The sequence below is a fragment of the Doryrhamphus excisus genome, linkage group LG14 (assembly GCF_037039965.1).
Source record: "Doryrhamphus excisus strain RoL-2023G ecotype Guam linkage group LG14, RoL_Dexc_Guam_v1.1, whole genome shotgun sequence".
In the NCBI taxonomy this organism is placed as follows: Eukaryota; Metazoa; Chordata; class Actinopteri; order Syngnathiformes; family Syngnathidae; genus Doryrhamphus; species Doryrhamphus excisus.
Genome location: NC_136370.1, coordinates 19986099 through 20005656, shown reverse-complemented (window position 1 = coordinate 20005656; position 19558 = coordinate 19986099). Strand labels below are relative to the sequence as shown.

Genomic DNA, 19558 nt, shown 5'->3' with positions numbered 1-19558 from the left:
ATTTTATTTGTTTTTGTTGATCTACATTCTTCTCCTTGATTCCCTGGTCATTTTTTAATCGCACTTCTTGTTTTTTAATGTAATGTTATTGACTTGAAATGAAAAAAGTCACATCGTGACGTCATAAAAGCGCGCCAAGCAAAAAAATGTTGCTCCACGGTGCACGCAGAAAACTGACCCCACCCCCACCCAAAACAATCACACACATTTGATAAGAAGCTAAAAAGTACACACTAAAACATAAAAGTGCAGTTTGGTAGTTTGGTGGCCTGGTGGTGCCATTTGCTGGTTCTTGTGGTCCTGGTCCAGCTAGGCTCAAAGTCCAGCAGGGATCCTCCTTTTTCTTCACCTTCAGACATTTCCATTTCAATCTCAACAAGTTCCATGTGAAAGTTCACCTGCTCCTCTTCCTCCTCCTCCTCCTCCTCCTCCTCCTCCTCTCCTTTCCGGAGAGGGGGCGTGTCCCGTGACGTCACCACCCGGGCCGACGCTGTCAGGCTGGCGAGATCACTGCGAGAAGGAGGAGGAAGCTGCTGAGGACACTTGTTGCTGCTCCTTACAACAACCAGAAGAAGAAGAAGAAGAAGAAGTAGGACAAGTTTCCCGGGACGCGCGGGATTAAAGGACTCTCACGTGGCGGAGTCCCTGCACGAGGACCTTGGTTTGTTCCTGGATCCACAAGAAGAAGCGCGGCAGGTTGGTGAAAGTGCGGAGGTTCGAGTCCGGCTCACACTCGATTGATGCGTGTTGCCGTCACGTGACATTGTTTCTAACACTTCACCTTCTTTCAACTTTTAAAGTGACGGCCGTCCGGCAGCCCGTCAAGCCGGTTTTATTTGACTTTTACACACCTCCTTAAACGTTACACCGATATAAAACATACACCGATATCTTTATCACAGCTTTACTTTGTAAAATCCTTCTTTTGCTTCATTGTATGACCACTCCAGAACCTTCTGTGGCTATTTGGGCCACGTTGGTCACTTTTGTTTGTGCTGCTCCTGTGAGGTTCCTTTGGCCACAACAAAAGGCGGACCAGACCAGGCTTTTAGAAACGTTTTGTGTCATCTCAGCTGGTAAAATCAACCAGATAAGGTGTCACGTTGAACCGTAGCGTGGGCAGGTATTCATCTCCTGTATGTCAATGAATGAATTCCGTAATGCTCTAATGCTCTACTAACATCACTACACCACCTCTCTGGTTTGATCAGTTTGAGGACGGCTGGGAAGAAAAAGACTTCTTGGCAATGACAGATTAACGAGCTCGTTGAGGCGTTTCATTTGATGTATGACTCCATATGCTTTGTTGCATTTTCATTTTTCACTTGCTCACTGGTGAACTTTGACCTCAGGCTACGGCCGTCAGGTTATGGCCAACAGCCACCAAGCCACCAGCTACGCGTTTGTCAAGTTAGGTTTGAAGCCCAGTGAAGCCCAGTGAAGCCCAGCGAAGCCCAGTGAAGACCAGTGAAGACCAGCGAAGCCCAGTGAAGCACAGTGAAGACCAGTGAAGCCCAGTGAAGACCAGTGAAGCCCAGTGAAGACCAGTGAAGACCAGCGAAGCCCAGCGAAGCCCAGCGAAGCCCAGCGAAGCCCAGTGAAGCAAGGAAGCCCAAGGAAGCCCAAGGAAGCCCAAGGAAGCCCAAGGAAGCCCAAGGAAGCCCAAGGAAGCCCAAGGAAGCCCAAGGAAGCCCAAGGAAGCCCCAGTGAAGCCCCAGTGAAGCCCAAGGAAGCCCAAGGAAGCCCAGTGAAGCCCAAGGAAGCCCAAGGAAGCCCCAGTGAAGCCCAAGGAAGCCCAAGGAAGCCCCAGTGAAGCCCCAGTGAAGCCCCAGTGAAGCCCAGTGAAGCCCAAGGAAGCCCAAGGAAGCCCAAGGAAGCCCAAGGAAGCCCAAGGAAGCCCAAGGAAGCCCCAGTGAAGCCCAGTGAAGCCCAAGGAAGCCCAAGGAAGCCCAAGGAAGCCCAAGGAAGCCCAAGGAAGCCCAAGGAAGCCCAAGGAAGCCCAAGGAAGCCCCAGTGAAGCCCCAGTGAAGCCCAAGGAAGCCCAAGGAAGCCCAAGGAAGCCCAAGGAAGCCCCAGTGAAGCCCCAGTGAAGCCCCAGTGAAGCCCAAGGAAGCCCAAGGAAGCCCAGTGAAGCCCAAGGAAGCCCAAGGAAGCCCCAGTGAAGCCCAAGGAAGCCCAAGGAAGCCCCAGTGAAGCCCCAGTGAAGCCCCAGTGAAGCCCAGTGAAGCCCAAGGAAGCCCAAGGAAGCCCAAGGAAGCCCAAGGAAGCCCAAGGAAGCCCAAGGAAGCCCCAGTGAAGCCCAGTGAAGCCCAAGGAAGCCCAAGGAAGCCCAAGGAAGCCCAAGGAAGCCCAAGGAAGCCCAAGGAAGCCCCAGTGAAGCCCCAGTGAAGCCCAAGGAAGCCCAGTGAAGCCCAAGGAAGCCCAAGGAAGCCCCAGTGAAGCCCCAGTGAAGCCCCAGTGAAGCCCCAGTGAAGCCCCAGTGAAGCCCCAGTGAAGCCCAAGGAAGCCCAAGGAAGCCCCAGTGAAGCCCAAGGAAGCCCAAGGAAGCCCCAGTGAAGCCCCAGTGAAGCCCCAGTGAAGCCCAGTGAAGCCCAGTGAAGCCCAAGGAAGCCCAAGGAAGCCCAAGGAAGCCCAAGGAAGCCCAAGGAAGCCCAAGGAAGCCCCAGTGAAGCCCAGTGAAGCCCAAGGAAGCCCAAGGAAGCCCAAGGAAGCCCAGTGAAGCCCAAGGAAGCCCAAGGAAGCCCAAGGAAGCCCAAGGAAGCCAAGCGGCACAGCGGCCTTGAGGACGCGTCAATCATAGTCAGGCCGCTGCTGCTTTTCCAGCCGGGAATAACTGGCTGTGGAGGAGTGGAGGATGGAGGATGGAGGATGGAGGATGGAGGGAAGTCCTGCGGCGGCCACAAATAAGCATATCCTCTTCCGTCTTTAGGCTGGCGTTGCTTGAAAGACATTCCACATAAACATGGCCAAGGTCACCACACTCAATTCTTCCTCATGGCCTCCCCCAGAAAGTGACGACGACCATAGAGAAACCGCCCACACGTCCTCGCCGGTCACGATGCTGAAATAACCAAAGTGGAAGAACATTGGGATTCTATGGCGAGAAATGTTCTCGTTTTGAAAGATCTTATACGAGGTAGCTGAGGTCAAAGGTCAAAGTTGTACAATTTTCTGGTTTTGAATTGAACCATTGATGATTGGCATGGGTGTTGGCAGGAATGGAAAATGAAAGGCGCAGGTCATAGAAAATATGAATATCTTAATATGGACGATATAGTAGAGGTTTTGTTTATATAGAGCCTCCATGCAGGCCTTGTAATAATAATAATAATAATAATAATAATAATAATAACAGAAATTACAATACATAATAATTATTGATCCAGAAGAGGTGTGGAATAAAAAGAAGCAGTCGGCCAGCAGTAGACTAGTCTGTGACCTTTGACCTCGGTGTCTGCCTCACGGTGGACGTTTGCCAGGAGCTTCCGCCTGTCCAAAGCTCAAACTTTGCCCGGCGGCGCACCTCACACAACAACAGTAAGAGCGTCCATGGGGGACAGCTTGAGCTCTGCGGCGCCGCCCGACCCACAAGTAAGTGGAACCTTCCACTTTGGACTCATGGCTAGGGTGACCCTAGGGTGACCCTAGGGTGACCCTACTTTAATGTACTGCATGGATGTATCCATTTGTAGTCCTACTTTGTAGTCCAACTACATCCATCTGGACGACATACACGGAGCTAACGTGGTTTAAAAGGTCACCAACGGATTGCATCCATGCTAGGAAATAAAGCATCGGATTTAAACACGGCAGGCTTTCCATGGATGGCGGCTTTTTGTTTTTACCACTTTTAACGCTAAAGACGGGAAACTTTGCTCCATTCTGTCTGCCTGTCTGTGATGTCACTGCTTGTGGGCGTGGCTTACTTCCAGGCTGTGCTCAATCCGTACTCTTGTGTACTCGGACTTTTGAGCGTATAAGTCCGTTCACACTGAGAATTACGGAAAAATGCCGTGATGTTGGACTGATGTTGGAAGTGTACTGATGGACGTGTGCATATTCAAACCAGCCAGGAAGTAGGTCGCCTTAGTTTACACAACAAAACAACATTACGTCATTCCAGAAAACAGAGCAATGTTTATGAAATTGTTAAAAAGCATGATAATATCATAAAAATATACGAGTATACTGCTATGAATATTTATTACAAATAATAATAAAGTTGTGTTGGAAACCACATACGAACTACTACATACTATCCATACTGCGTACCCAACCCATCAGACAGTTTGCAAAGTTAGATCCCCAGTGTGCCATTTATTTGTCCACATACCAACCGTTTACAATTTCATTCGGACGAATTTGGCAAAATTTAAGCTAGCCAAAGTGAGCAACGCACTTTCGGTTATTTCCCAAAATAAAACACCCCTTACTTTTCTCATACAGAAAAACCATAGTGATAAATCACTGCTTTTACTTTGAAAAGATGTAGCGAACCAACTTGCAGTATATCCTGCTTGACATCGCCGTTTGGTCCGTCCTGCTGCTGAGTGTTCAGACAACGTTTTTTTTTTCGCGGTGACGTCACGTCGCGTTGCATCCTGGGTAATTTGACTGTGAGTAGTAAGCTGATGATAAATACTCAACATTTCTGGCGAATGCAGTATGCATCTTGCATACTCCAAAAAGTGAATATGTAAGTATAAGTATAAGTATAAGTATAAGTAAAGTATGCGGTTTGGAACACAGCCAAAGACTCAGGATGGGAGTGAAAAGTCACTTTGGAGCGTTGGGCTTCCCGAGGCCGCCTTGACCTGACCTGTGAGCCTGCTGAGCGTTGACTGTGAGGTCAGTGACCCCGGAGGTCGTGTGGATGGACAACAATGTTTACCCCACTTTTTCTAGTCTACTTTGCCTTGGAGGAGGTCTCACACACTTCTACGTTCATACTCAGTCCTTAGTTCTTGTGGTTTGGGTCAAGGTATTGTCGTACTGTGGAGCCCTACATGCTTAGTTCTTGTGGTTTGGGTCAAGGTATTGTCGTACTGTGGAGTCCTACATGCTTAGTTCTTGTGGTTTGGGTCAAGGTATTGTCGTACTGTGGAGTCCTACATGCTTAGTTCTTGTGGTTTGGGTCAAGGTATTGTCGTACTGTGGAGTCCTACATGCTTAGTTCTTGTGGTTTGGGTCAAGGTATTGTCGTACTGTGGAGTCCTGCATGCTTAGTTCTTGTGGTTTGGGTCAAGGTATTGTCGTACTGTGGAGTCCTACATGCTTAGTTCTTGTGGTTTGGGTCAAGGTATTGTCGTACTGTGGAGTCCTGCATGCTTAGTTCTTGTGGTTTGGGTCAAGGTATTGTCGTACTGTGGAGTCCTACATGCTTAGTTCTTGTGGTTTGGGTCAAGGTATTGTCGTACTGTGGAGTCCTACATGCTTAGTTCTTGTGGTTTGGGTCAAGGTATTGTCGTACTGTGGAGCCCTACATGCTTAGTTCTTGTGGTTTGGGTCAAGGTATTGTCGTACTGTGGAGTCCTACATGCTTAGTTCTTGTGGTTTGGGTCAAGGTATTGTCGTACTGTGGAGTCCTACATGCTTAGTTCTTGTGGTTTGGGTCAAGGTATTGTCGTACTGTGGAGTCCTGCATGCTTAGTTCTTGTGGTTTGGGTCAAGGTATTGTCGTACTGTGGAGTCCCAACAGTCAAAAGCCGTCCCTGTCGGTTTCGGCCATTTTTGAGGATTTTGACAGATTTTTCAAGGCACACACAATATTGGGCAATGTATACATGTATACATGTATACATGGTATACATGTATACATGTATACATATACACCAAAAGAAAGATGAAACTCTCATCTTTCATCAGTTTCTTTCTCTCTTTTTCTGTTCCTCGCTAACATACAGTAGGTCAGTTTCAGCAAAATATCAGTTCTCAATGGAGATATCAAAATGTCATATCAGTATCAGATTTTTCCTTAATCATTCATTCATTTTCTACCGCTTGTCCTCACGAGGGTCGCAGGGGTGCTGGAGCCTATCCCAGCTGTCTTGGGGCGAGAGGCGGGGTCCACCCTGGACTGGTGGCCAGCCAATCCCAGGGCACATATAGACAAACAACCATTCACACTCACATTCATACCTATGGACAATTTGGAGTGGCCAATTAACCTAGCATGTTTTTGGAATGTGGGAGGAAACCGGAGTACCCGGAGAAAAGCCACGTATGCACGGGAGAACTTTTCCCGATCATGAAAACGGATATTTAAAACATGCTGTATACAACACTCCACTACAGGAGATATGTCATGTTACAAATATCGGCATCAGTATCGGCTGATATTGATATCTCAAATTGAGAGTTGGACAATATCGGCATATCGGTTTTCTGCAAAAAGCCAATATCAGACATCCCAACTTCTCAACAAACAAAAGGGAGAGGAAAGTGAAAAGATTTCAAGGCCAACTTTAGCTTTGTTTTGTTTTTAAGACGTACTTCCCATCAAGCCAGTTATCAGCATCAGTACTGATGTTTTCTAGCCTGGTGTCATTTCTCCTGTTATTCTAATGTATGGATCGCGTGTGCTCATGTTGCTAGTGTCACATATGAAAGACGACATCTTCAACGTCCTGTTTTCCTTTCAGGCCCAAATATGCTAACGTGACGTGAAAGCAGCTGCAGATTTCCACTCGCTAAGCGTGCGTGTTTGGCTGATCCTGGCACTCATTAACCAGCCGATGGTATCGCTGGCATCGTTGGCTGACTTTTATTTTTGCAGCACGTGTGCTGACTTGAGGAAACAATTGGAGATGACATATGGAGAGGTGATGTCAACCTTCACCCAACAATATTCTAGGCAGCCACGTGAAAAACCAGGACTGGTGATGCTGGCTGTGGTGGAGGCGATAGCGACAATGACTTAGCATTAAAAGGTGCTAGCCTAGCATTAGCTTAGAAATCACCAGGGGTACTCTGGTAAATGAGTTTAGCTCCCCATGGAATAGATAAATCAGCTTTGAAGTCATGGCGTGGCGCTACTTGAAGTTCCTGGTGTTGTCATGTCGTTCCTACTTCCTAATACTTCCTTTGTCCTGGCAAGCGTGCGCCAAGCGTTCCCTTCCTGGTTAAAGGTGGCTGTTGTCGGATCGGGACTCCACGTGCAGCGACAGAGTCTTTGTTGAGAAAACATGTCGTTATCAAACATTTTCTTGTGGCGTCTCCAGCGTCCTTGAACGACGCCAACATGGCTGCCTCCTACTGAACAACACTGAGCCATCACATTAGTTGGACAAAGACTTGACATGTAGGTCGGCCTGTGACGCCATGGACAGGATGCTAAGACGTAACATAAGTAACACAAGTAACATAAGTAACATAAGTAGTAACATAAGTAACATGAGTAGTAACATAAGTAACATAAGTAGTAACATAAGTAACATAAGTAGTAACATAAGTAACATGAGTAGTAACATGAGTAGTAACATAAGTAACATAAGTAGTAACATAAGTAACATAAGTAGTAACATAAGTAACATCAGTAACATAAGTAGTAACATAAGTAACATAAGTAGTAACATAAGTAACATAAGTAGTAACATAAGTAACATAAGTAGTAACATCAGTAACATAAGTAGTAACATAAGTAACATAAGTAGTAACATAAGTAACATAAGTAGTAACATAAGTAGTAACATAAGTAGTAACATAAGTAACATGAGTAGTAACATAAGTAGTAACATAAGTAGTAACATAAGTAACATGAGTAGTAACATAAGTAGTAACATAAGTAGTAACATAAGTAACATGAGTAGTAACATGAGTAGTAACATAAGTAACATAAGTAGTAACATAAGTAGTAACATGAGTAGTAACATGAGTAGTAACATAAGTAACATAAGTAGTAACATAAGTAACATAAGTAGTAACATAAGTAGTAACATAAGTAGTAACATAAGTAGTAACATAAGTAGTAACATAAGTAGTAACATAAGTAACATAAGTAGTAACATAAGTAGTAACATAAGTAGTAACATAAGTAGTAACATGAGTAGTAACATAAGTAGTAACATAAGTAGTAACATAAGTAACATGAGTAGTAACATAAGTAACATAAGTAGTAACATAAGTAGTAACATAAGTAGTAACATAAGTAACATCAGTAACATAAGTAGTAACATAAGTAACATAAGTAGTAACATAAGTAACATAAGTAGTAACATAAGTAACATAAGTAGTAACATCAGTAACATAAGTAGTAACATAAGTAACATAAGTAGTAACATAAGTAGTAACATAAGTAGTAACATAAGTAGTAACATAAGTAACATGAGTAGTAACATAAGTAGTAACATAAGTAGTAACATAAGTAACATGAGTAGTAACATGAGTAGTAACATAAGTAGTAACATAAGTAGTAACATAAGTAGTAACATAAGTAAGTGATGTCAGGGAAATGACGTAGTGTTACTAAAAGACATGTCTTGATGCGTCTTCCAGTATTGGTCTTCAGCGGAGGATGTGGTAGACCATCATCAGGATCGTCGCCATCACGCCATTCCAATGGTCGACTGCCTCCAGATGGCGTCCTCTCCCGGGCTGGATGGCGAGCCGGCGCCGCTGCTTCAGCTCCAGGAGGTGGACTCCAGCAAGAGCTCCCCGGGACTGCTGCCCCCCATCTACAGCCCCCCGCTGGGTGTGGACGGCCACACGCTGTGCATCAGCTCGCCCTACGCGGACAGTAACCACGACTACGCACACGGACCTCTGGCCTTCTACGGCCCGTCGGTGCTGAGCTACGCCCGGCCGCCCATCAGCGAGAGTCCGTCCTCCATGTGTCCGTCACTTAGTCCCTCCGCCTTCTGGTCCTCACACGGACACCATGAGCCCTCGCTGGGCCTTCGTTGTCCCCAGCCTCTCAACTACAATGACGCTAGCCCGCACTGGATGGAGGCTAAAGGACTCCACCACAGCAGGTACATGGTCCAGTGGAATCGAAACCAGGAGATTGTGGTCATTTTGGAACGACCAGATCCTGGTCGTTTTGGAAGATTCGCTGCTAAAGGCTAATCCGTCTTGCATTGTCTTGCATGGCGTAAATGGGCGTTGACAACGATGCTGTCACGGTTGGTAGCTATTCCTCGTGGTGTACTGATGCACGCCTCTTCCTGGGTTTGATTCCTGGCCAGAGTTGCACCAGGGCATCCGGCGTACAACTAAGCCACCAAATTATCACGGTAGTACTTTTGCCTTCCAGAACAGAGGAGCCGAAGCTCCTTCAAAGTAGAATAAAAAGTGTTGTCAGGCGAGTCCACGATGGTCTCTTAATGGTCGCGTGTCAGCTCGTTGTCATGCTGACAGCAAAGGATGCTGGGAGACGCGCTCAACAGCCACCATCTCAGCCAGATGATTGGCAGCTGGGATGACGGCCATAAACGTCCTCATGTCGCGTCGTCCTGTCTTTGCAGCTCCGTCATCAGCTGTCCCAAGTTGATGGGGAAGCGTTCAGACGACGGCGGCGGCGGCGGCGGCGGCGGCGGCGGCGGCGGCGGCGCCGGCGGCGCCGGCGCCAAGTCGGACACTCACTTCTGCGCCGTGTGCCACGACTACGCCTCAGGCTACCACTACGGCGTCTGGTCATGTGAGGGCTGCAAGGCCTTCTTCAAGAGGAGCATCCAAGGTCAGACCAACGTCTGGATGCCGTTTGTGTAGCTCCTCCCTCCCCTCTAACTCCGCCCCTTCCTCACTGCCTCATAGGGCACAATGACTACATTTGTCCCGCCACCAACCAGTGCACCATCGACAAGAACCGCCGCAAAAGCTGCCAAGCCTGCCGCCTACGAAAGTGTTATGAAGTCGGCATGATGAAGTGTGGTAGGCCTCCGTTCATCTGTTAGCTGTCTGTTAGCTGTTAGCTTAGCATTCAATTCCAAAAGATATATGCACGTATACAAAGACTGGACGCTCTCCCATGTCTTCTACATCCAGGCGTAAGGCGGGAACGCTGCAGCTACCGTGGCGCCCGCCACCAACGGCGGGGGGCCCTCCAGCCCCGGGGTCTGGTCCGGGTGGGCCTGGCTTCCCGGGCCCAGCGGCACCTCCACTTGGAGGCACCGCTGACATCATTGCCGCAGGCCGAGCGAGCGCCGCGGTCCAGCATGAGCCCGGAGGAGTTCATCTCTCGCATCATGGAGGCGGAACCGCCTGAGATCTACCTGATGGAGGACCTGAAGAAGCCCTTCACCGAAGCCAGCATGATGATGTCGCTCACCAACCTGGCCGACAAGGAGCTGGTCCTCATGATCAGCTGGGCCAAGAAGATCCCAGGTAAAGCCCAGCAAATGCTGCTGCGTTTTGAGTGACGGAGGCAAGGAAAGACTATCTTCTTTTGTTGTATTTCGTGCCTCCAGGCTTCGTGGAGTTAAGTCTGTCAGACCAGATCCACTTGCTGAAGTGCTGCTGGCTGGAGATCCTCATGCTGGGCCTCATGTGGAGGTCTGTGGACCATCCCGGAAAGCTTATCTTCTCCCCGGACTTCAAACTCAACAGGTGAGCTCAGCTTTTATTGGTTTGTTGATACGATGGATTAGCTTCATGTAATGCTCTGCTTCAGTAGTATTCAAATTCATATCAAGCTAAGCTAGCAGCGTTAGCAGCTAACATCCAGCAGCTAGCATGTAGCATCAACTTGTGTACTTGTGTCAAACAATATTTACAAATATTGTATTTTACAATGGATACGTCTTCTATTTATTTCTACTTCAGCGGCGCCAAAAGTGCCGTCTTGTGATGTTTACGTTTATGTTTACATTTAAGTTTGTGTTTACATTTTAGTTTATGTTTATGTTTACATTTTAGTTTATGTTTACATTTAAGTTTATGTTTACATTTTAGTTTATGTTTACATTTTAGTTTATGTTTATGTTTATGTTTACATTTTAGTTTATGTTTATGTTTACATTTAAGTTTATGTTTGCATTTTAGTTTATGTTTACATTTTAGTTTATGTTTACATTTAAGTTTATGTTTACATTTTAGTTTATGTTTATGTTTACATTTAAGTTTGTGTTTACATTTTAGTTTATGTTTACATTTTAGTTTATGTTTATGTTTACATTTAAGTTTATGTTTACATTTTAGTTTATGTATATGTTTACATTTAAGTTTGTGTTTACATTTAAGTTTATGTTTACGTTTACATTTAAGTTTATGTTTACATTTTAGTTTATGTTTATGTTTACATTTAAGTTTATGTTTACATTTACGTTTATGTTTATGTTTAAGTCCTTTGGCACCATAGAGACCCCATCATTGTGCATCATTCTAAATAAAAGTCCAATTGTTTACGCTAAGCTGCATGGCGGACATTGTGAACGTCGTTGCTGGTAAATGTCACCACGGAACCTTGGAACCATAAAGATACCAATAGGTACGCTTCCTTCGGGAACGCTCTCCTGCCAAAATGACTACAATCTTTTTATCTCCAAAATGACCTTGGACTTTGACCAGGCAGCGTTGTGGCGCCCGCTAACTCACGCTCCAACGTCACCATCACCACCAGGAAGTCATTTGTCACTGGAAATAACCATTTCCTTCTTGGGAATAGCATGGAGTTCTTTAGGAGTCATACTGATGACTTTTCATTGACGCTGTTGCTTTAAGAGTAGCTGTACGTGTTGCTGTACTGTACATCATGTTTGTGGTTCCATACTCCGGCATACTGATTACCCACACGGTACCAGCAGGAAGTACTAGCGCTGCACTTACTACACTTACTCCAAATAATCATTCCCACGGTGGTGTAAACTATTGTGTTATTTCACATTTATTGGAGAATTGGATAAGATTAAATTGTGAATATGATCACAAAAAGCGGTGATTTTAGTGTGATTGTGATGCTTATTTTGTGTGCGTGCGTAGGGAGGAGGGTCAGTGTGTCGAAGGCATCATGGAAATCTTTGACATGCTGCTCGCCGCAACGTCACGCTTCAGGGAACTCAAACTACAACGTGAAGAATACGTCTGCCTCAAGGCCATGATACTACTTAACTCGAGTAAGGTTTTACTTCTACTTCTTCACTGCTCCATACTGGCTTGTTAGCAGTATCCAAGTACACAAAGAACTCAAACTACAACGTGAAGAATACGTCTGCCTCAAGGCCATGATACTACTTAACTCGAGTAAGGTTTTACTTCTACTTCTTCACTGCTCCATACTGGCTTGTTAGCAGTATCCAAGTACACAAAGAACTCAAACTACAACGTGAAGAATACATCTGCCTCAAGGCCATGATACTACTTAACTCGAGTAAGGTTTTACTTCTACTTCTTCACTGCTCCATACTGGCTTGTTAGCAGTATCCAAGTACACAAAGAACTCAAACTACAACGTGAAGAATACGTCTGCCTCAAGGCCATGATACTACTTAACTCGAGTAAGGCTTTACTTCTACTTCTTCACTGCTCCATACTATCTTGTTAGCAGTATCCAAGTACTTCAACTTCTTCACTGCTCCATACTGGCTTGTTAGCAGTATCCAAGTATTGTCCACTACTTCATCCTTTATTCTATATGCAATAGAAAAAGTGCCATATTTATTTTAAACATTTTCTCTCGACAAAATAGTCGAATTAAAAAATGACGACCGCGACTAAATGCCGTACTTCCTGTAACACATAGCTAAGTGTGGCTGTTTGTCGATAGCTTAGCATATATTGCCTACACTGGATTGCTTTTAGCATCGCTCAGTACAAATGTATCAAAGTGCCCCCCCCCCCCTCATTCAGTAATTTTTAGGTATGTATCACTGGAAAAATATTGGACACCCCCTAAGTACATAGTATTCACAGTATCTAAGCAGTTCTACTTGCTTTTCATGCTTTACCATTGTGGCTAACAGCTAACGAGTACGAAGCCTCGTCGCTAAATCTTAGCTCATGTTGGACCAAGATTTTCTATACTCAATAGAAGTATTTTTAGTAGTACTTGTAGTAGTAGTGTTACTCTAACACACAATAGAAGAGACTTTAGTGGTACATACATGTAGTAGTCATGTATCTTGGATGTTGAAGATCGCTAGCTAGCTAGCTCGCTAGCTAGCTCGCTAGCTAGCTCGCTAGCTCCATGGAAAGACAACCACTTCCTGTGCCCACTGTTAAAACTCCCTCCTTTTCTTTGTCACCTGTGTCACCTTTTTACTCTTCCCCACTTCCTGTTTCTCTGCTGGCCTGCGAGCATCATTGTTTACACGAGTAGTGAACATATATTATGTAATAGTCATGATAGTAGTAGTGATAATAATTGTAATAATATAATAACAGTGGTAGTACTAATAAAAATCAAGGTGTTTGTGTGCTTGGTGCAGATCTGTGCACGAGTTCCCCGCAGACGTCGGAGGAGTTGGCTAGCAGGAAGAAGCTTCTGGGCCTTCTAGATTCTGTGATTGACGCCCTGGTGTGGTCCATCTCCAAGATGGGACTCAGCAGCCAGCAGCAGACGCTCCGCCTCGGGCATCTGACCATGCTGCTGTCCCACATACGACACGTCAGGTACCCTTCGCAACCTCAAGCGTCATCTAAGACATTCTATAGGGCAGAGTGGTGCGGCGGCTGTGTGGCGCCCCCTGGTGGCAAGTTATAGTCATGAAAGGTTCGAAAGGCTACATACGTTGTTTGCTAACAAACACTAAAGACACTAGCATCGCGGCTAATTGCTAAGTGCGTTCTTAGCAAACATTAGCAAACTTTGTTCAGATGGAAGATGGATGATGAATTGTCATCGTCTCCATAGCAACAAGGGCATGGACCACCTGTCCAGCATGAAGAGGAAGAACGTGGTCCTGGTCTACGACCTCCTCCTGGAGATGTTAGACGCCAACACGTCCAGCAGCGCTCAGATGGCGTCATCCTCACCGCCTTCAGACTCGGACCACTACCTGGACCACCAAGTGCCCCCCCACCTGCGCTCCTCCGTCCAAGTCACGGTCCCCAATGGACCCGGACAGGCCCTGATCCTGGACAAACACCTGCAGGGCGGCGACATCATGGCCGCTCAGAGCGTGGTCATCGCTCACATGGCGACGCCCGCGGACGGGTGAGTACGGCTTTTCATTAGCGGGTCCATTAGCACGTTATTTAGCCTGTTTTGTCCTCCTAGCTTGTCATGGTCTTTGGATACGGGGGACGTCGCCTCGTCTTCGGCCGACACAGCGGATTTCCTGGTTCCTGATGGCGGCGTCATGGAAACCGCATTGGACGGCTGACTGGACTGAAACAGACTGAATGTGTCCGTCATCCAAAGACAACAAACAGCTGACGATATTGGCAATGGTTTTTGTTGTTGTTGTTGTTGTTGTTGTTGTCAATGTTTCCTGTTTTCTACTCTTTGTCACGTCAACTTAAAGCCCGCCCACAAGCCTGCGGCGGTGTCGCCCAAGCAGGTCGCCATGGTGACGGCAAACACATCTGATAAGCTCAAACTTTTCTACTCTTTGTACAAACTTCATGCGTCCGCAAACGGTAAGTGTTAGCGTAGCGTTAGCATAGCGTTAGCATAGCGTTAGCGTAGCTTCCTTTTCTTTACTCTGGTTGAATGAAGGCTTCTGATGTTCAATTTGATAGAAACATTATGTCATATTTCATATTGGTCACCTCCACAAATTTCTTCTTACTAGCAACTTGCTTGTACACTACACTACAGTACACTACACTACAGTACAGGACACTACAGTACAGTACAGTGGAACCTCGGTTTTCCTTAGTAATTCATTCCAAAAGGTCCGACAAAAAAATGAAACGGAGGATTTTTTTTAAAGCTTTATCAAATTGCTGGCACTTGCAACTTTGGCCCCATGGTGTGTTATTTATGAGTCACACTCAATGAAACATGAATGGACGGAGAGTCCGCAGGGTAGGATACTTCGTTTGGGCGCTCGATTTTGCGGAACGTTACAGTGAAAACAACTGAAAACGGGAAAAGAACTGAATTTGTTACACGCGATACTGGATGATGACAGACTATCAAAAATCGGGGCAAACTTTTTAAACAAAATTTGACGAAAACTGAATCATGTGAGGCTGCACGCTGATCGAGTGGTTAGCACACAGGCCTCACAGCTAGAAGACCTGAGTTCAATTCCACCCTTGGCTATCTCTGTGTGGAGTTAGCATGTTCCCCCCATGCATGGACTCCGGTTTCCTCCCACATTCCAAAAACATGCTAGGTTAATTAGCCACTCCAAATTGTCCATAGGTATGAATGTGAGTGTGAATGGTTGTTTGTCTATATGTGCCCTGGGATTGGCTGGCCACCAGTCAGTAAAAGCCAATATTAGTGAGCTCCATGAAATGTTTGCACTTTTAATAATACATTTTTAGCCCCATCCCAAATAACATTTAGTGTGTTTGACGCTAACAACGTTAGCAAAACATGAAAAGTTTCTCTAAATTAGAGGAATAATATTCACGTTGTTTCTCTTGAATTGACGCAAAACAAACGTTTGTTGTGCTCTTTTTGACGTCTCGTTGAAAGTTGATGAGTGTGTTTCGTGGTTTGTTGCCAGTGGAGCCGGAGTACCAGAGATTTGGTTTTAGCCGCATGCTAACTCTTCTTATTCTGTCTGCTGTGGTTTCTACACCTTCACACGTGTCGCTGATGTTTATTGTCAACTATACATGTTATAATAAAAAGATGACAAATTCATGAATGTTTCACACTGTGTTCTGTTCCTGGATGACGATGAGCTTCTACGACGGACTGTGGCATCGACGTTAGCGACTAGCATCAATGTACATTCACGTTGTTGTTAGGTTGACCACTAGAGGGCGCAAATGCCAACGCTAGTAGCACATCATAAACAACCATCAAAAATAGGCAATACATGTAACGAAGTAGAGTCACACAAATTCATGTTCTGTACCTTTTATTTTGTTCTTTGACGCTAGCTAGATAGCCTTTCTTCAAACGAAGCTAACATGTTAGCTTGATGAGCCAAAGGAAATAAATAATGCTTGATCGGACACAAACACAGCAAATTGTTTCTCCGGATGTAGCCGTCCACATTGCAGACGTGATGGATGCTAAAATAGGACTGGTCCTTCTGTCCAACATTCCTCAGCTTCAACTTGGCTTTCCGTGGATCAAAAGTGAGGATTTACACACAAAAATGATTTTTTTGTACAAAGTGTGACGAAAATAACATCTAGCTAGTAAAAATAGTCTTTATGGCTTTTCACCAATCAATAAATAACATCTCCACACACACACACACACACACACTCATGTTGGTGGGGGCCCATTGGTGTACCTCAGCATGGGGTAGAAGGAGCGGGCAAAGTTGTTGCTGAGGGTGCAGCTGTACTCGTCCTCCGACGGCGGCACCAAGCACGCCAACGCCAGCAGCAGCAGCAGCAGCAGCTGTAGCGGAAACGCCGCCCGCAGGACGCGGGACAGGAGGGGGCGGCGAGGGGGTGCCTCCCTGGACCAGCACAAGGGGGACACGAGCTTGTAAGGACACGGACACAAGTGTTGGGACTGCAACAGGAAGTGAAGTCTTTGCCCTCTTCTGGGAAGACTTGGTGGTCCTTTTTTCCTGTTGAGTCCAAAGCTTTTCCAGCCAGGTCCACATACGGAAAAAACATTCAAGGGGAACTCGTGGGGAACTTATGCTCCTTTTCCACGCTTTCTATGGGGTTGTGGACTCCTATAGAGCAGCGACACACACTAACCCGCATACAAAGCTTTCTAGAGCTTCCAGAATCTGCACCCAGCTGTATTTCCAGAACGGTCCGTTTTCATTTATTCTGCCCACGGCCCCGCCTCCAGACACGCCCTCTACGCTGTGAGACGCTGTGTTCACCGCCATCTAAAACTTGGTAAATCATCTATTCTATGGATCTATCATCTATTTATTATTATTATTATTATTTATTATTATTATTTATTATTATTATTTATTATTATTATTTATTATTATACGGGAGCTAGGAAACAACATTTTGTTGGCAATCTCACTGCTGTGTTATTGTGCTATGACAATAAAGGCCATCCATCCGTCCATCAGTCATCCACCCATCCACCCACCCACCCATCCACCCATCCATCCATCAGTCATCCATCCACCCACCCATCCATCCACCCACCCATCCATCCATCCATCCATCCACCCACCCATCCATCCACCCATCCATCCATCCATCCATCCACCAATCCATCCATCAATCATCCATCCATCCATCCATCCACCCATCCATCCACCCATCCATCCATCCATCCATCAATCATCCATCCATCCATCCATCCACCCATCCATCCATCCATCAATCATCCATCCATCCATCCATCCACCCATCCATCCGCCCACCCACCCATCCATCCATCCATCCATCCATCCATCCATCCATCCATCCACCCATCCATCCATCATCCATCCATCCCATATTTTCCCTTCCTTTACCAGGAGAATATATATACATTTGTAGTTTGGAAAAGTGTAAAAACCGGAATACTGTAGTCCACCTTCACATACCGTCTTCTAGCGAGCGTCTGTCCTTGGTCTGCTGGATCATCCTGGTCCTCCTGAAGCACAAACACACGTCATCACGTCAGTGAGGAGGAAGGGGAATCCTTCCAGGCCAATCCCCCATCAGCCCCGGCATTGATCCACACGTCCCATCACGACAGCAGACGAGGCGTTCCCTCACCAGATGTTGCTGCACGGCGTCGTGGAGCATGTGGGCGTGTCTCAGGAGGAGACGCAGCTTGTTGCCGATGACGTGGACCTTCTCCTTGGCCTCCACACTGTCCTCCTCTTCGGCCTCCAGGAGGAGCTGTGTGGCGATGGCGTGCAGCGACGACACCTCCGGCTGGCGGCCGCGCATCTCCTCCTGGAGGGCCTGTGGGGGGGGGGCAGTGAGTGGGGGTCTGAGATGCTACACCAAGATCTTAAGGCTGTGTCTCCATGTGGTCTTTGGAGTTCCTACTTTGGCAGGACCCGGATGTTGCACTCAAATGGTGAGTTCACTGCCCCGATGGCCAAATGCTAACAAGTACCACCAAGAGTACTAACAGAAGTACTCCATTTGAGGTACGACATGAGGGACTTTGGCGGTAGTATTTCCTTGCCTCCGTCTCCAAAGTTGTTCAGTGCGTTCTACGGTGCGTTTATGGTCTCACCATAAGCGTGTCCCGTTGTTCCATCAGGACGGCGTGGGACTCGTCGTGTTGTCGTTGCTCGATGTGGCTCAGTTTGTTCTGGACCTGAGCCAACCACGCCAGCAGGCAACGCAGCGTCTCGTGGAACTCCTGAACAAGCAGGTCAGAGGTCAGAGGTGGTGATGTCATCACGGCTGGCTGACCAATGGCGGTCCTTGATCACCTGACACTGCATGAGCGCGGCGTGCAGTGTGGCCTCCCAGCGCTCCAGCGCACCGCACGCCCCCGTCCAGCCCCGGTTGGCCCAGCTCAGCCGCGCCCTCAGCTCTCGCAGCTCGGCGCTGTCGGCCCGCAGGAAGTGACGACTGCTCAGGTTGACGGACATCAGCAACCGCTTGTAGCTGCCGAACGTCCTCTGCATCTCCTGCAACAAAAAGGCGGCTTCAGCAGGACTTTTATGGTCCTAATAACGACGTTGGAAAGGTACGCAACAAGAGGACTAGTTCTGAACTGGGTCAAAAGCCGCTTCGCTGACAGGAAGCAATACGGAAAGCTGGGAGGACACACATCTGCAAGCTCATATATTACATAAGGAGTTCCCCAGGGGTCAATACTGGGACCAAAGCTGTTCAACTTGTACACATAAAAGCATTAGCATTAGCATTAGCATTAGCATTAGCATTGGCTTTAACAAGGTGGATGCAGCACCAACTAGTGGCCTGGCATGCATATCATGCCGCTTGCAACCACTCCAGTTAACCCCGCCCCTTCCTGGTACTGTTGGGGTGCTAAGTGTCCATCAGTGTACTCATCATGTTGAGTGCAGCATCCTGGTATCGACAGTGCACTGCATTCTGCGTACTTAGCCACGTACAACAGAGGTCAAAGGTCGTGATGTTGATCTACCTTGAGCGTCCTGATGTTGCGTTCAAAGTCCTTGACGCCGGTGGACGGCGTGATGTTCTGCAGCTTCTCCAGCTCGGGAAGCACGGTGTCCAGCCAGGAAGTGACATGCTTGAGGTCGGCGTGGAGGCGGTGCCACTGCTGCAGGTTCTGCTTGAGGTCCGCCTCCTTGCTCACCTTCTCGGCCTGGAGGACCTCCCAGCGCTCAATCACACCTGCGCCAACGCACGCATACACCACGACGTGGTGAAGATGGCATGGATGTCTTCAACGGTCCTCAACGTGCACGTCTACCTGTGCACGTGTGTTTGTGGGCGGTGCTGCTCGTCAGACCGGAAACGTCCACTTCCTCGCCATCGTCGTTGAGGATCAACTTGACTCTCTTGACGTTGTCGATGCTGCCGCTGCACTCGGACATCAGCTTCACCTGAACGAACCACAAGAGCAGCAGGGGGTCATCTTCCACCCAATGCCAGATCCCTCCTGGTGCTTCCTTACGTAGCCCTGCTG

General features: G+C 47.0%; 3 protein-coding genes across 7 annotated transcripts in view; 2 read left to right on the top strand and 1 right to left on the bottom strand.

Moving 5' to 3' along the window:
- LOC131140235 (BRF1 general transcription factor IIIB subunit a) overlaps window positions 1–19558 on the top strand; it is a 273391-nt gene that overhangs the window by 127854 nt on the left and 125979 nt on the right. The gene's annotated exons all lie outside the window — the stretch shown is intronic.
- Window positions 574–15697, top strand: esr2b (estrogen receptor 2b). Of its 3 annotated transcripts, XM_078796021.1 has the most exons (11): window positions 3519–3591; window positions 8494–8969; window positions 9462–9529; window positions 9563–9673; window positions 9751–9867; window positions 9982–10320; window positions 10404–10542; window positions 11914–12047; window positions 13359–13542; window positions 13784–14086; window positions 14150–15697. In XM_078796021.1, the coding sequence occupies exons 1-11, from the start codon at window positions 3550–3552 to the stop codon at window positions 14253–14255; spliced, it is 2019 nt and encodes a 672-aa protein (XP_078652147.1). In that variant the 5' UTR covers window positions 3519–3549; the 3' UTR covers window positions 14256–15697. The 3 variants fall into 3 exon arrangements, with proteins under 3 accessions (XP_057947310.2, XP_078652147.1, XP_057947309.2); XM_058091327.2 differs by lacking the exon at window positions 3519–3591 and adding an exon at window positions 574–696 and having other exon boundaries at window positions 9462–9673; XM_058091326.2 differs by having other exon boundaries at window positions 9462–9673.
- The window catches only part of LOC144901684 (nesprin-2-like), a 19040-nt gene continuing 15396 nt past the window's right edge, over window positions 15915–19558 (bottom strand). For both annotated transcript variants that reach the window (XM_078796019.1, XM_078796020.1), the window contains 8 exons: window positions 19547–19558; window positions 19343–19475; window positions 19052–19263; window positions 18369–18569; window positions 18167–18295; window positions 17695–17886; window positions 17520–17569; window positions 15915–16469 (listed from right to left, as the gene is read on the bottom strand). The exon at window positions 19547–19558 is cut by the window's right edge and continues 92 nt beyond it. In XM_078796019.1, the coding sequence (XP_078652145.1) occupies window positions 16271–16469; window positions 17520–17569; window positions 17695–17886; window positions 18167–18295; window positions 18369–18569; window positions 19052–19263; window positions 19343–19475; window positions 19547–19558 (1128 nt within the window). In that variant the 3' untranslated portion in view covers window positions 15915–16270. The remainder of the gene's footprint in view (window positions 16470–17519; window positions 17570–17694; window positions 17887–18166; window positions 18296–18368; window positions 18570–19051; window positions 19264–19342; window positions 19476–19546) is intronic.

Bases quoted from the DNA above. Each gene is read 5' to 3' on its own strand.
- esr2b (XM_058091326.2), top strand. From the start codon at position 3,550: ATGGGGGACAGCTTGAGCTCTGCGGCGCCGCCCGACCCACAA. The intron at 9,674-9,750 runs GTCAGACCAACG...ACTGCCTCATAG, and splicing joins CTTCAAGAGGAGCATCCAAG to GGCACAATGACTACATTTGT. The intron at 10,321-10,403 runs GTAAAGCCCAGC...TCGTGCCTCCAG, and splicing joins CTGGGCCAAGAAGATCCCAG to GCTTCGTGGAGTTAAGTCTG.